This window comes from Phyllobates terribilis, unplaced genomic scaffold (assembly GCF_046119375.1).
Source record: "Phyllobates terribilis strain yellow unplaced genomic scaffold, ASM4611937v1 Scaffold_4__5_contigs__length_816908805, whole genome shotgun sequence".
NCBI classification, from domain to species: Eukaryota; Metazoa; Chordata; class Amphibia; order Anura; family Dendrobatidae; genus Phyllobates; species Phyllobates terribilis.
This window is the reverse complement of record NW_027362764.1, coordinates 9118112-9136746: the sequence shown is the minus strand read 5'-3', so window position 1 is coordinate 9136746 and position 18635 is coordinate 9118112. Positions and strand designations below refer to the sequence as shown.

At 39.9% G+C, this 18635-nt stretch overlaps 1 protein-coding gene across 5 annotated transcripts in view; it reads left to right on the top strand.

Moving 5' to 3' along the window:
* The window catches only part of SLC4A2 (solute carrier family 4 member 2), a 364938-nt gene extending 347036 nt beyond the window's left edge, over positions 1–17902 (top strand). For all 5 annotated transcript variants that reach the window (XM_073677122.1, XM_073677121.1, XM_073677123.1 and 2 more), the window contains one exon: positions 17554–17902. In XM_073677122.1, the coding sequence (XP_073533223.1) occupies positions 17554–17634 (81 nt within the window). In that variant the 3' untranslated portion in view covers positions 17635–17902. The remainder of the gene's footprint in view (positions 1–17553) is intronic.
* Positions 17903–18635: the final 733 nt, after the last annotated feature.

The window sequence follows — 18635 nt, the reverse complement described above, 5'->3', positions numbered from 1 at the left end:
CATTATCATACAGGTGAGGTGCGCTATCCCAGTATACAGTATAATACAGGTGAGGTGTGATATCCCAGTATACAGTATAATACAGGTGAGGTGTGATATCCCTGTATACAGTATAATACAGGTGAGCTGTGATATCCCAGTATACAGTATAATACAGGTGAGCTGTGATATCCCAGTATACAGTATAATACAGGTGAGGTGTGATATCCCAGTATACAGTATAATACAGGTGAGGTGTGATATCCCAGTATACAGTATAATACCGGTGAGGTGTAATATCCCAGTATACAGTATAATACAGGTGAGGTGTGATATCCCAGTATACAGTATAATAATACAGGTGAGGTGTGATATCCCAGTATACAGTATAATACAGGGGAGGTGTGATATCCCAGTATTCAGTATAATACAGGTGAAGTGTGATATCCCAGTATACAGTATAATACTGGTGAGGTGTGATATCCCAGTATACAGTATAATACAGGTGAGGTGTGATATCCCAGTATACAGTATAATACAGGTGAGGTGTGATATCCCAGTATACAGTATAATACAGGTGAGGTGTGATATCCCAGTATACAGTATAATACAGGTGAGGTGTAGTATCCCAGTATACAGTATAATACAGGTGAGGTGTAATATCCCAGTATACAGTATAATACAGGTGAGGTGTGATATCCCAGTATACAGTATAATACAGGTGAGGTGTAATATCCCAGTATACAGTATAATACAGGTGAGGTGTGATATCCCAGTATACAGTATAATAATACAGGTGAGGTGTGATATCCCAGTATACAGTATAATACATGTGAGGTGTGATATCCCACTATACAGTATAATACAGGTGAGGTGTGATATCCCAGTATACAGTATAATACAGGTGAGGTGTGATATCCCACTATACAGTATAATACAGGTGAGGTGTAATATCCCAGTATACAGTATAATACAGGTGAGGTGTGATATCCCACTATACAGTATAATACAGATGAGGTGCAATATCCCAGTATACAGTATAATACAGGTGAGGTGCGATATCCCAGTATACAGTATAATACAGGTAAGGTGCGATATCCCAGTATACAGTATAATACATGTGAGGTGTGATATCCCAGTATACTGTATAATACAGGTGAGGTGTAATATCCCAGTATACAGTATAATACAGGTGAGGTGTGGTATCCCAGTATACAGTATAATACAGGTGAGGTGTGATATCCCAGTATACAGTATAATACAGGTGAGGTGTGATATCCCAGTATACAGTATAATACAGGTGAGGTGTGCTATCCCAGTATACAGTATAATACAGGTGAGGTGCGATATCCCAGTATACAGTATAATACAGGTGAGGTGCGATATCCCAGTATACAGTATAATACAGATGAGGTGTGATATCCCAGTATACAGTATAATACAGGTGAGGTGCGATATCCCAGTATACAGTATAATACAGGTGAGGTGTGATATCCCAGTATACAGTATAATACAGGTAAGGTGTGATATCCCAGTATACAGTATAATACATGTGAGGTGTGATATCCCAGTATACTGTATAATACAGGTGAGGTGTAATATCCCAGTATACAGTATAATACAGGTGAGGTGTGGTATCCCAGTATACAGTATAATACAGGTGAGGTGTGATATCCCAGTATGCAGTATAATACAGGTGAGGTGTAATATCCCAGTATACAGTATAATACAGGTGAGGTGTGCTATCCCAGTATACAGTATAATACAGGTGAGGTGTGCTATCCCAGTATACAGTATAATACAGGTGAGGTGTGATATCCCAGTATACAGTATAATACAGGTGAGGTGTGATATCACAGTATACAGTATAATACATGTGAGGTGAGATATCCCAGTATACAGTATAATACAGGTGAGGTTTGATATCCCAGTATACAGTATAATACAGGTGAGGTGTAATATCCCAGTATACAGTATAATACAGGTGAGGTTTGATATCCCAGCATACAGTATAATACAGGTGAGGTGTGATATCCCAGTATACAGTATAATACAGGTGAGGTGTAATATCCCAGTATACAGTATAATACAGGTGAGGTGTGATATCCCAGTATACAGTATAATAATACAGGTGAGGTGTGATATCCCAGTATACAGTATAATAATACAGGTGAGGTGTGATATCCCAGTATACAGTATAATAATACAGGTGAGGTGTAATATCCCAGTATACAGTATAATAATACAGGTGAGGTGTAATATCCCAGTATACAGTATAATAATACAGGTGAGGTGTGATATCCCAGTATACAGTATAATACAGGTGAGGTGTGATATCCCACTATACAGTATAATACAGGTGAGGTGTGATATCCCAGTATACAGTATAATACAGGTGAGGTGTGATATCCCAGTATACAGTATAATACAGGTGAGGTGTAATATCCCAGTATACAGTATAATACAGGTGAGGTGTAATATCCCAGTATACAGTATAATACAGGTGAGGTGTAATATCCCAGTATACAATATAATACAGGTGAGGTGTGATATCCCAGTATACAGTATATACAGGTGAGATGTGATATCCCAGTATACAGTATAATACAGGTGAGGTGTGATATCCCTGTATATAGTATAATACAGGTGAGGTGTAATATCCCAGTATACAGTATAATACAGGTGAGGTGTGATATCCCAGTATACAGTATAATACAGGTGAGGTGTGATATCCCAGTATACAGTATAATACAGGTGAGGTGTGATATCCCAGTATACAGTATAATACAGGTGAGGTGTAGTATCCCAGTATACAGTATAATACAGGTGAGGTGTGATATCCCAGTATACAGTATAATAATACAGGTGAGGTGTGATATCCCAGTATACAGTATAATACAGGGGAGGTGTGATATCCCAGTATTCAGTATAATACTGGTGAGGTGTAATATCCCAGTATACAGTATAATACAGGTGAGGTGTGATATCCCAGTATACAGTATAATACTGGTGAGGTGTAATATCCCAGTATACAGTATAATACAGGTGAGGTGTGATATCCAAGTATACAGTATAATACAGGTGAGGTGTGATATCCCAGTATACAGTATAATACAGGTGAGGTGTGATATCCCAGTATACAGTATAATACAGGTGAGGTGTGATATCCCAGTATACAGTATAATACAGGTGAGGAATAATATACCAGTATACAGTATAATACAGGTGAGGTGTTATATCCCAGTATACTGTATAATACAGGTGAGGTGTGATATCCCAGTATACTGTATAATACAGGTGAGGTGTGATATCCCAGTATACAGTATAATACAGGTGAGGTGTGATATCCCAGTATACAGTATAATACAGGTGAGGTGTGATATCCCAGTATACAGTATAATAATACAGGTGAGGTGTAATATCCCAATATACAGTATAATAATACAGGTGAGGTGTAATATCCCAGTATACAGTATAATAATACAGGTGAGGTGTGATATCCCAGTATACAGTATAATACAGGTGAGGTGTGATATCCCACTATACAGTATAATACAGGTGAGGTGTGATATCCCAGTATACAGTATAATACAGGTGAGGTGTGATATCCCAGTATACAGTATAATACAGGTGAGGTGTAATATCCCAGTATACAGTATAATACAGGTGAGGTGTAATATCCCAGTATACAGTATAATACAGGTGAGGTGTAATATCCCAGTATACAATATAATACAGGTGAGGTGTGATATCCCAGTATACAGTATATACAGGTGAGATGTGATATCCCAGTATACAGTATAATACAGGTGAGGTGTGATATCCCTGTATATAGTATAATACAGGTGAGGTGTAATATCCCAGTATACAGTATAATACAGGTGAGGTGTGATATCCCAGTATACAGTATAATACAGGTGAGGTGTGATATCCCAGTATACAGTATAATACAGGTGAGGTGTGATATCCCAGTATACAGTATAATACAGGTGAGGTGTAGTATCCCAGTATACAGTATAATACAGGTGAGGTGTGATATCCCAGTATACAGTATAATAATACAGGTGAGGTGTGATATCCCAGTATACAGTATAATACAGGGGAGGTGTGATATCCCAGTATTCAGTATAATACTGGTGAGGTGTAATATCCCAGTATACAGTATAATACAGGTGAGGTGTGATATCCCAGTATACAGTATAATACTGGTGAGGTGTAATATCCCAGTATACAGTATAATACAGGTGAGGTGTGATATCCAAGTATACAGTATAATACAGGTGAGGTGTGATATCCCAGTATACAGTATAATACAGGTGAGGTGTGATATCCCAGTATACAGTATAATACAGGTGAGGTGTGATATCCCAGTATACAGTATAATACAGGTGAGGAATAATATACCAGTATACAGTATAATACAGGTGAGGTGTTATATCCCAGTATACTGTATAATACAGGTGAGGTGTGATATCCCAGTATACTGTATAATACAGGTGAGGTGTGATATCCCAGTATACAGTATAATACAGGTGAGGTGTGATATCCCAGTATACAGTATAATACAGGTGAGGTGGAATATCCCAGTATACAGTATAATACAGGTGAGGTGTAATATCCCAGTATACAGTATAATACAGATGAGGTGTGATATCCCAGTATACAGTATAATACAGATGAGGTGTGATATCCCAGTATACAGTATAATACAGGTGAGGTTTAGTATCCCAGTATACAGTATAATACAGGTGAGGTGTGATATCCCAGTATACCGTATAATACAGGTGAGGTGTAATATCCCAGTATACAATATAATACAGGTGAGGTGTAATATCCCAGTATACAGTATAATACAGGTGAGGTGTGATATCTCAGTATACAGTATAATACAGGTGAGGTGTGATATCCCAGTATACAGTATAATACAGGTGAGGTGTGATATCCCAGTATACAGTATAATACAGGTGAGGTGTGATATCCCAGTATACAGTATAATACAGATGAAGTGTAATATCCCAGTATACAGTATAATACAGGTGAGGTGTAATATCCCAGTATACAGTATAATACAGGTGAGGTGTGATATCCCAGTATACAGTATAATACAGGTGAGGTGTGATATCCCAGTATACAATATAATACAGGTGAGGTGTGATATCCCAGTATACAGTATATACAGGTGAGATGTGATATCCCAGTATACAGTATAATACAGGTGAGGTGTGATATCCCTGTATATAGTATAATACAGGTGAGGTGTAATATCCCAGTATACAGTATAATACAGGTGAGGTGTGATATCCCAGTATACAGTATAATACAGGTGAGGTGTGATATCCCAGTATACAGTATATACAGGTGAGATGTGATATCCCAGTATACAGTATAATACAGGTGAGTTGTGATATCCCTGTATATAGTATAATACAGGTGAGGTGTAATATCACAGTATAATACAGGTGAGGTGTGATATCCCAGTATACAGTATAATACAGGTGAGGTGTGATATCCCAGTATACAGTATGTACAGGTGAGATGTGATATCCCAGTATACAGTATAATACAGGTGAGGTGTGTTATCCCTGTATATAGTATAATACAGGTGAGGTGTAATATCACAGTATACAGTATAATACAGGTGAGGTGTGATATCCCAGTATACAGTATATACAGATGAGATGTGATATCCCAGTATACAGTATAATACAGGAGAGGTGTGATATCCCAGTATACAGTCTAATACAGGTGAGGTGTGATATCCCTGTATATAGTATAATACAGGTGAGGTGTAATATCCCAGTATACAGTATAATAAAGGTGAGGTTTGATATCCCTGTATATAGTATAATACAGGTGAGGTGTAATATCCCAGTATACAGTATAATACAGGTGAGGTTTGATATCCCAGTATACAGTATAATACAGGTGAGGTGTAATATCCCAGTATACAGTATAATACAGGTGAGGTATGATATCCCAGTATACAGTATAATACAGGTGAGGTGTGATATCCCAGTATACAGTATAATACAGGTGAGGTGTAATATCCCAGTATACAGTATAATATAGGTGAGGTGTGATATCCCAGTATACAGTATAATACAGGTGAGGTGTAATATCCCAGTATACAATATAATTCAGGTGAGGTGTAATATCCCAATATACAGTATAATACAGGTGAGGTGTAGTATCCCAGTATACAGTATAATACAGATGAAGTGTAATATCCCAGTATACAGTATAATACAGGTGAGGTGTGATATCCCAGTATACAGTATAATACAGGTGAGGTGTGATATCCCAGTATACAGTATAATACAGGTGAGGTGTGATATCCCTGTATACAGTATAATACAGGTGAGGTGTGATATCCCAGTATACAGTATAATACAGGTGAGGTGTGATATCCCAGTATACAGTATAATACATGTGAGGTGTGATATCCCAGTATACTGTATAATACAGGTGAGGTGTAATATCCCAGTATACAGTATAATACAGGTGAGGTGTGATATCCCAGTATACAGTATAATACAGGTGAGGTGTGGTATCCCAGTATACAGTATAATACAGGTGAGGTGTGATATCCCAGTATACAGTATAATACAGGTGAGGTGTGATATCCCTGTATACAGTATAATACAGGTGAGGTGTGATATCCCAGTATACAGTATAATACAGGTGAGGTGTAATATCCCAGTATACAGTATAATACAGGAGAGGTTTGATATCCCAGTATACAGTATAATACACGTGAGGTGTGATATCCCCGTATACAGTATAATACAGGTGAGGTGTGACATCCCAGTATACAGTATAATACAGGTGAGGTGTGATATACCAGTATACAGTATAATACAGGTGAGGTGTAATATCCCAGTATACAGTATAATACAGGTGAGGTGTGATATCCCAGTATACAGTATAATACAGGTGAGGTGTAATATCCCAGTATACAGTATAATACAGGTGAGGTGTAATATCCCAGTATACAGTATAACACAGGTGAGGTGTGACATCCCAGTATACAGTATAATACAGGTGAGGTGTGATATCCCAGTATACAGTATAATACAGGTGAAGTGTAATATCCCAGTATACAGTATAACACAGGTGAGGTGTGACATCCCAGTATACAGTATAATACAGGTGAGGTGTGATATCCCAGTATACAGTATAATACCGGTGAGGTGTAATATCCCAGTATACAGTATAATACAGGTGAGGTGTGATATCCCAGTATACAGTATAATAATACAGGTGAGGTGTGATATCCCAGTATACAGTATAATACAGGGGAGGTGTGATATCCCAGTATTCAGTATAATACAGGTGAGATGTGATATCCCAGTATACAGTATAATACTGGTGAGGTGTGATATCCCAGTATACAGTATAATACAGGTGAGGTGTGATATCCCAGTATACAGTATAATACAGGTGAGGTGTGATATCCCAGTATACAGTATAATACAGGTGAGGTGTGATATCCCAGTATACAGTATAATACAGGTGAGGTGTAGTATCCCAGTATACAGTATAATACAGGTGAGGTGTGATATCCCAGTATACAGTATAATAATACAGGTGAGGTGTGATATCCCAGTATACAGTATAATACAGGTGAGGTGTGATATCCCAGTATTCAGTATAATACAGGTGAGGTGTGATATCCCAGTATACAGTATAATACAGGAGAGGTGTGATATCCTAGTATACAGTATAATACAGGTGAGGTGTGATATCCCAGTATACAGTATAATACAGGTGAGGTGTGATATCCCAGTATACAGTATAATACAGGTGAGGTGTGATATCCCAGTATACAGTATAATACAGGTGAGGTGTAGTATCCCAGTATACAGTATAATACAGGTGAGGTGTAGTATTCCAGTATACAGTATAATACAGGTGAGGTATAATATCCCAGTATACAGTATAATACAGGTGAGGTGTAATATCCCAGTATACAGTATAATACAGGTGAGGTGTGATATCCAAGTATACAGTATAATACAGGTGAGGTGTGATATCCCAGTATACAGTATAATACAGGTGAGGTGTGATATCCCCATATACAGTATAATACAGGTGAGGTGTGATATCCCAGTATACAGTATAATACAGGTGAGGAATAATATACCAGTATAATACAGGTGAGGTGTTATATCCCAGTATACTGTATAATACAGGTGAGGTGTGATATCCCAGTATACAGTATAATACAGGTGAGATGTGATATCCCAGTATACAGTATAATACAGGTGAGGTGGAATATCCCAGTATACAGTATAATACAGGTGAGGTGTGATATCCCAGTATACAGTATAATACAGGTGAGGTGGAATATCCCAGTATACAGTATAATACAGGTGAGGTGGAATATCCCAGTATACAGTATAATACAGGTGAGGTGTAATATCCCAGTATACAGTATAATACAGATGAGGTGTGATATCCCAGTATACAGTATAATACAGGTGAGGTGTAGTATACAGTATAATACAGGTGAGGTGTGATATCCCAGTATACAGTATAATACAGGTGATGTGTAATATCCCAGTATACAATATAATACAGGTGAGGTGTAATATCCCAGTATACAATATAATACAGGTGAGGTGTGATATCTCAGTATACAGTATAATACAGGTGAGGTGTGATATCCCAGTATACAGTATAATACAGGTGAGGTGTGATATCCCAGTATACAGTATAATACAGGTGAGGTGTGATATCCCAGTATACAGTATAATACAGGTGAGGTGTGATATCCCAGTATACAGTATAATACAGGTGAGGTGTGATATCCCAGTATACAGTATAATACAGGTGAGGTGTGATATCCCAGTATACAGTATAATACAGGTGAGATGTGATATCCCAGTATACAGTATAATACAGGTGAGGTGGAATATCCCAGTATACTGTATAATACAGGTGAGGTGTGATATCCCAGTATACAGTATAATACAGGTGAGGTGGAATATCCCAGTATACAGTATAATACAGGTGAGGTGGAATATCCCAGTATACAGTATAATACAGGTGAGGTGTAATATCCCAGTATACAGTATAATACAGATGAGGTGTGATATCCCAGTATACAGTATAATACAGGTGAGGTGTAGTATACAGTATAATACAGGTGAGGTGTGATATCCCAGTATACAGTATAATACAGGTGAGGTGTAATATCCCAGTATACAATATAATACAGGTGAGGTGTAATATCCCAGTATACAATATAATACAGGTGAGGTGTGATATCTCAGTATACAGTATAATACAGGTGAGGTGTGATATCCCAGTATACAGTATAATACAGGTGAGGTGTGATATCCCAGTATACAGTATAATACAGATGAAGTGTAATATCCCAGTATACAGTATAATACAGGTGAGGTGTGATATCCCAGTATACAGTATAATACAGGTGAGGTGTGATATCCCAGTATACAGTATAATACAGGTGAGGTGTGATATCCCAGTATACAGTATAATACAGGTGAGATGTGATATCCCAGTATACAGTATAATACAGGTGAGGTGGAATATCCCAGTATACTGTATAATACAGGTGAGGTGTGATATCCCAGTATACAGTATAATACAGGTGAGGTGGAATATCCCAGTATACAGTATAATACAGGTGAGGTGGAATATCCCAGTATACAGTATAATACACGTGAGGTGTAATATCCCAGTATACAGTATAATACAGATGAGGTGTGATATCCCAGTATACAGTATAATACAGGTGAGGTGTAGTATACAGTATAATACAGGTGAGGTGTGATATCCCAGTATACAGTATAATACAGGTGAGGTGTAATATCCCAGTATACAATATAATACAGGTGAGGTGTAATATCCCAGTATACAATATAATACAGGTGAGGTGTGATATCTCAGTATACAGTATAATACAGGTGAGGTGTGATATCCCAGTATACAGTATAATACAGGTGAGGTGTGATATCCCAGTATACAGTATAATACAGATGAAGTGTAATATCCCAGTATACAGTATAATACAGGTGAGGTGTGATATCCCAGTATACAGTATAATACAGGTGAGGTGTGATATCCCAGTATACAGTATAGTACAGATGAAGTGTAATATCCCAGTATACAGTATAATACAGGTGAGGTGTGATATCCCAGTATACAGTATAATACAGGTGAGGTGTAATATCCCAGTATACAATATAATACAGGTGAGGTGTGATATCCCAGTATACAGTATATACAGGTGAGATGTGATATCCCAGTATACAGTATAATACAGGTGAGGTGTAATATCCCAGTATACAATATAATACAGGTGAGGTGTGATATCCCCGTATACAGTATAATACAGGTGAGGTGTGATATCCCTGTATATAGTATAACACAGGTGAGGTGTGATATCCCAGTATACAGTATATACAGGTGAGGTGTGATATCCCAGTATACAGTATAATACAGGTGAGGTGTAATATCCCAGTATACAATATAATACAGGTGAGGTGTGATATCCCCGTATACAGTATAATACAGGTGAGGTGTGATATCCCTGTATATAGTATAATACAGGTGAGGTGTAATATCCCAGTATACAGTATAATATAGGTGAGGTGTGATATCCCAGTATACAGTATAATACAGGTGAGGTGTGATATCCCAGTATACAGTATATACAGGTGAGATGTGATATCCCAGTATACAGTATAATACAGGTGAGGTGTGATATCCCTGTATATAGTATAATACAGGTGAGGTGTAATATCACAGTATAATACAGGTGAGGTGTGATATCCCAGTATACAGTATAATACAGGTGAGGTGTGATATCCCAGTATACAGTATATACAGATGAGATGTGATATCCCAGTATACAGTATAATACAGGAGAGGTGTGATATCCCAGTATACAGTATAATACAGGTGAGGTGTGATATCCCTGTATATAGTATAATACAGGTGAGGTGTAATATCCCAGTATACAGTATAATACAGGTGAGGTGTGATATCCCTGTATACAGTATAATACAGGTGAGGTGTGATATCCCAGTATACAGTATAATACAGGTGAGGTGTAATATCCCAGTATACAGTATAATACAGGTGAGGTGTGATATTCCAGTATACAGTATAATACAGGTGAGGTGTGATATCCCAGTATACAGTATAATACAGGTGAGGTGTAATATCCCAGTATACAGTATAATACAGGTGAGGTATGATATCCCAGTATACAGTATAATACAGGTGAGGTGTGATATCCCAGTATACAGTATAATACAGGTGAGGTGTAATATCCCAGTATACAGTATAATACAGGTGAGGTGTGATATCCCAGTATACAGTATAATACAGGTGAGGTGTGATATCCCAGTATACAATATAATTCAGGTGAGGTGTAATATCCCAATATACAGTATAATACAGGTGAGGTGTAGTATCCCAGTATACAGTATAATACAGATGAAGTGTAATATCCCAGTATACAGTATAATACAGGTGAGGTGTGATATCCCAGTATACAGTATAATACAGGTGAGGTGTGATATCCCAGTATACAGTATAATACAGGTGAAGTGTGATATCCCTGTATACAGTATAATACAGGTGAGGTGTGATATCCCAGTATACAGTATAATACAGGTGAGGTGTGATATCCCAGTATACTGTATAATACATGTGAGGTGTGATATCCCAGTATACAGTATAATACAGGTGAGGTGTGATATCCCTGTATACAGTATAATACAGGTGAGGTGTGATATCCCAGTATACAGTATAATACAGGTGAGGTGTGATATCCCAGTATACAGTATAATACAGGTGAAGTGTGATATCCCTGTATACAGTATAATACAGGTGAGGTGTGATATCCCAGTATACAGTATAATACAGGTGAGGTGTGATATCCCAGTATACAGTATAATACAGGTGAGGTGTGGTATCCCAGTATACAGTATAATACAGGTGAGGTGTGATATCCCAGTATACAGTATAATACAGGTGAGGTGTGATATCCCTGTATACAGTATAATACAGGTGAGGTGTGATATCCCAGTATACAGTATAATACAGGTGAGGTGTAATATCCCAGTATACAGTATAATACAGGAGAGGTCTGATATCCCAGTATACAGTATAATACACGTGAGGTGTGATATCCCCGTATACAGTATAATACAGGTGAGGTGTGACATCCCAGTATACAGTATAATACAGGTGAGGTGTGATATCCCAGTATACAGTATAATACAGGTGAGGTGTGATATCCCAGTATACAGTATAATACAGGTGAGGTGTGATATCCCAGTATACAGTATAATACAGGTGAGGTGTGATATCCCAGTATACAGTATAATACAGGTGAGGTGTGATATCCCAGTATACAGTATAATACAGGTAAGGTGTGATATCCCAGTATACAGTATAATACATGTGAGGTGTGATATCCCAGTATACAGTATAATACAGGTGAGGTGTGATATCCCTGTATACAGTATAATACAGGTGAGGTGTAATATCCCAGTATACAGTATAACACAGGTGAGGTGTGACATCCCAGTATACAGTATAATACAGGTGAGGTGTGGCATCCCAGTATACAGTATAATACAGGTGAGGTGTGATATCCCAGTATACAGTATAATACAGGTGAGGTGTAATATCCCAGTATACAGTATAATACAGGTGAGGTGTGATATCCCAGTATACAGTATAATACAGGTGAGGTGTAATATCCCAGTATACAATATAATACAGGTGAGGTGTGATATCCCTGTATATAGTATAATACAGGTGAGGTGTGATATCCCAGTATACAGTATAATACAGGTGAGGTGTGATATCCTTGTATATAGTATAATACAGGTGAGATGTGATATCCCAGTATACAGTATAATACAGGTGAGGTGTGATATCCCAGTATAATACAGGTGAGGTGTGATATCCCAGTATACAGTATAATACAGGTGAGGTGTGATATCCCAGTATACAGTATAATACAGGTGAGGTGTGATATCCCAGTATACAGTATAATACAGGTGAGGTGTGATATCCCAGTATACAGTATAATACAGGTGAGGTGTGATATCCCAGTATACAGTATAATACAGGTGAGGTGTGCTATCCCAGTATACAGTATAATACAGGTGAGGTGTGATATCCCAGTATACAGTATAATACAGGTGAGGTGTGATATCCTTGTATATAGTATAATACAGGTGAGGTGTAATATCCCAGTATACAGTATAATAAAGGTGAGGTGTGATATCCCTGTATATACAGTGCTGGCCAAAAGTATTGGCACCCCTGCAGTTCTGTCAGATAATACTCAGTTTCTTCCTGAAAATGATTGCAATCACAAATTCTTTGGTCTTATTCTCTTCATTTAATTTGTCTTCAATGAAAAAAACACAAAAAGAATTGTCCTAAAGCCAAATTGGATACAATTCCACACCAAACCTAAAAAAGGGGGTGGACAAAAGTATTGGCACCCTTTGAAAAATCCTGTGATGCTTCTGTAATTGGTGTAATTAACAGCACCTGTAACTTACCTGTGGCACCTAACAGGTGTTGGCAATAACTAAATCACACTTGCAGCCAGTTAACATGGATTAAAGTTGCCTCAACCTCTGTCCTGTGTCCTTGTGTGACCACATTGAGCATGGAGAAAAGAAAGAAGACCAAAGAACTGTCTGAGGACTTGAGAAACCAAATTGTGAGGAAGCATGAGCAATCTCAAGGCTACAAGTCCATCTCCAAAGACCTGAATGTTCCTGTGTCTTCCGTGCGCAGTGTCATCAAGAAGTGTAAAGCCCATGGCACTGTGGCTAACCTCCCTAGATGTGGACGGAAAAGAAAGATTGCCGAGAGATTTCAACGCAAGATTGTGCGGATGGTGGATAAAGAACCTCGACTAACATCCAAACAAGTTCAAGCTGCCCTGCAGTCCGAGGGTACAACAGTGTCAACCCGTACTATCCGTCAGCGTCTGAATGAAAATGGACTGTATTGTAGGATACCCAGGAAGACCCCACTTCTTACCCTGAGACATAAAAAAGCCAGGCTGAAGTTTGCCAAAACTTACCTGAGAAAGCCTAAAACGTTTTGGAAGAATGTTCTCTGGTCAGATGAGACAAAAGTAGATGGGAAAAAGCATCAACATAGAGTGTACAGGAAAAAAAAGAGGCATTCAAAGAAAAGAACACGGTCCCTACAGTCAAACATGGCGGAGGTTCCCTGATGTTTTGGGGTTGCTTTGCTGCCTCTGGCACTGGACTGCTTGACTGTGTGCATGGCATTATGAAGTCTGAAGACTACCAACAAATTTTGCAGCATAATGTAGGGCCCAGTGTGAGAAAGCTGGGTCTCCCTCAGAGGTCATGGGTCTTCCAGCAGGACAATGACCCAAAACACACTTCGAAAAGCACTATAAAATGGTTTGAGAGAAAGCACTGGAGACTTCTAAGGTGGCCAGCAATGAGTCCAGACCTGAATCCCATAGAACACCTGTGGAGAGATCTCAAAATGGCAGTTTGGAGAAGGCACCCTTCAAATATCAGGGACCTGGAGCAGTTTGCCAAAGAAGAATGGTCTACAATTCCAGCAGAGCATTGTAAGAAACTCATTGATGGTTACCAGAAGCGGTTGTTCGCAGTTATTTTGGCTAAAGGTTGTGCAACCATGTATTAGGCTGAGGGTGCCAATACTTTTGTCCGGCCCTTTTTTAGAGTTTTGTGTGAAATGATCAATGATTTGATTTTTGCTTCATTCTCTTTTGTGTTTTTTCCTTGCAAGCAAATTAAATGAAGAGAATAAGACCAAAGAATTTGTGATTGCAATCATTTTCAGGAAGAAACTGAGTATTATCTGACAGAATTGCAGGGGTGCCAATACTTTTGGCCAGCACTGTAGTATAATACAGGTGAGGTGTAATATCCCAGTATACAGTATAATACAGGTGAGGTGTGATATCCCAGTATACAGTATAATACAGGTGAGGTATGATATCCCTGTATACAGTATAATACAGGTGAGGTGTGATATCCCTGTATACAGTATAATACAGGTGAGGTGTGATATCCCTGTATACAGTATAATACAGGTGAGGTGTGATATCCCAGTATACAGTATAATACAGGTGAGGTATGATATCCCAGTATACAGTATAATACAGGTGAGGTGTGATATCCCAGTATACAGTATAATACAGGTGAGGTGTAATATCCCAGTATACAGTATAATACAGGTGAGGTGTGATATCCCAGTATACAGTATAATACAGGTGAGGTGTAATATCCCAGTATACAGTATAATACAGGTGAGGTATGATATCCCAGTATACAGTATAATACAGGTGAGGTATGATATCCCAGTATACAGTATAATACAGGTGAGGTGTGATATCCCAGTATACAGTATAATACAGGTGAGGTATGATATCCCAGTATACAGTATAATACAGGTGAGGTATGATATCCCAGTATACAGTATAATACAGGTGAGGTGTGATATCCCAGTATACAGTATAATACAGGTGAGGTGTAATATCCCAGTATACAGTATAATACAGGTGAGGTGTGATATCCCAGTATACAGTATAATACAGGTGAGGTGTAATATCCCAGTATACAGTATAATACAGGTGAGGTATGATATCCCAGTATACAGTATAATACAGGTGAGGTGTGATATCCCAGTATACAGTATAATACAGGTGAGGTGTAATATCCCAGTATACAGTATAATACAGGTGAGGTGTGATATCCCAGTATACAGTATAATACAGGTGAGGTGTGATATCCCAGTATACAGTATAATACAGGTGAGGTGTAATATCCCAGTATACAGTATAATACAGGTGAGGTATGATATCCCAGTATACAGTATAATACAGGTGAGGTGTGATATCCCAGTATACAGTATAATACAGGTGAGGTGTAATATCCCAGTATACAGTATAATACAGGTGAGGTGTGATATCCCAGTATACAGTATAATACAGGTGAGGTGTGATATCCCAGTATACAGTATAATACAGGTGAGGTGTAATATCCCAGTATACAGTATAATACAGGTGAGGTGTGATATCCCAGTATACAGTATAATACAGGTGAGGTGTGATATCCCAGTATACAGTATAATACAGGTGAGGTGTAATATCCCAGTATACAGTATAATACAGGTGAGGTGTGATATCCCTGTATATAGTATAATACAGGTGAGGTGTAATATCCCAGTATACAGTATAATACAGGTGAGGTGTGATATCCCTGTATATAGTATAATACAGGTGAGGTGTAATATCCCAGTATACAGTATAATACAGGTGAGGTGTGATATCCCAGTATACAGTATAATACAGGTGAGGTGTGATATCCCAGTATACAGTATAATACAGGTGAGGTGTAATATCCCAGTATACAGTATAATACAGGTGAGGTATGATATCCCAGTATACAGTATAATACAGGTGAGGTGTGATATCCCAGTATACAGTATAATACAGGTGAGGTGTAATATCCCAGTATACAGTATAATACAGGTGAGGTGTGATATCCCAGTATACAGTATAATACAGGTGAGGTGTGATATCCCAGTATACAATATAATTCAGGTGAGGTGTAATATCCCCGTATACAGTATAATACAGGTGAGGTGTAGTATCCCAGTATACAGTATAATACAGATGAAGTGTAATATCCCAGTATACAGTATAATACAGGTGAGGTGTGATATCCCAGTATACAGTATAATACAGGTGAGGTGTGATATCCCAGTATACAGTATAATACAGGTGAGGTGTGATATCCCTGTATACAGTATAATACAGGTGAGGTGTGATATCCCAGTATACAGTATAATACAGGTGAGGTGTGATATCCCAGTATACAGTATAATACATGTGAGGTGTGATATCCCAGTATACTGTATAATACATGTGAGGTGTGATATCCCAGTATACAGTATAATACAGGTGAGGTGTGATATCCCAGTATACAGTATAATACAGGTGAGGTGTGATATCCCAGTATACAGTATAATACAGGTGAGGTGTGATATCCCTGTATACAGTATAATACAGGTGAGGTGTGATATCCCAGTATACAGTATAATACAGGTGAGGTGTGATATCCCAGTATACAGTATAATACATGTGAGGTGTGATATCCCAGTATACTGTATAATACATGTGAGGTGTGATATCCCAGTATACAGTATAATACAGGTGAGGTGTGATATCCCAGTATACAGTATAATACAGGTGAGGTGTGATATCCCAGTATACAGTATAATACAGGTGAGGTGTGATATCCCAGTATACAGTATAATACAGGTGAGGTGTGATATCCCAGTATACAGTATAATACAGGTGAGGTGTGATATCCCAGTATACAGTATAATACAGGTGAGGTGTGATATCCCAGTATACAGTATAATACAGGTGAGGTGTGATATCCCAGTATACAGTATAATACAGGTGAGGTGTGATATCCCAGTATACAGTACAATACCAGGCACATATTAGTAAGTCTTCCGTCTCCTCAGTACTGTCTCTCCTCTCCACAGTTGGATGGCGATGATGTGCAGCCGATATTCGATGAGCAGGAGGGGGTGGATGAATATCATGAGATGCCGATGCCGGTCTAAGTGTTTCTTGTGCCTTGGAGGTTGTGGATGTCGTCCGTCACGCGGCCGCCTCTTTGTAGCTTCACCCCATGACCATTCCAGCTTTCTGCAATCAAGCGTAGAAGCAGTGTCAGGACGGGGGTCCAGCTCCTCAGTAGACCCCCTCTGTAGAGGTGGAGCTTTCTGTCCATGTAGATACAGACATTATATGTGATTGTCAGGTGGCTCGTAAAGACGTCCCTGTTACATTAAACTGGATTTGGGGCAGGATGAAGCTGCCTTGCCCCGGACATCACGCCCCGCGCTCCCCGGACGTCACGCCCCGCGCTCCCCGGACGTCACGCCTCGCGCTCCCCGGACGTCACGTCCCGCGCTCCCCGGACGTCACGCCCCGCGCTCCCCGGACGTCACGCCCCGCGCTCCCCGGACGTCTCGCCCCGCGCTCCCCGGACGTCACGCCCCGCGCTCCCCGGACGTCACGCCCCGCGCTCCCCGGACGTCACGCCCCGCGCTCCCCGGACGTCTCGCCCCGCGCTCCCCGGACGTCTCGCCCCGCGCTCCCCGGACGTCTCGCCCCGCGCTCCCCGGACGTCTCGCCCCGCGCTCCCCGGACGTCACGTCCCGCGCTCCCCGGACGTCACGTCCCGCTCTCCCCGGACGTCACGCCCCGCTCTCCCCGGACGTCACGCCCCGCTCTCCCCGGACGTCACGTCCCGCGCTCCCCGGACGTCACGCCCCGCGCTCCCCGGACGTCACGCCCCGCTCTCCCTGGACATCACGTCCCGCGCTCCCCGGACCTCACGCCCCGCGCTCCCCTTACGTCACGTCCCGCGCTCCCCTGACATCACGTCCCGCTCTCCCCGGACATCACGCCCCGCTCTCCCCGGACATCACGTCCCTCTCTCCCCGGACATCACGTCCCGCGCTCCCTGGACATCACGTCCCGCGCTCCCTTGATATCACGTCCCGCTCTCCCTGGACATCACGTCCCGCTCTCCCTGGACATCACGCCCCGCTCTCCC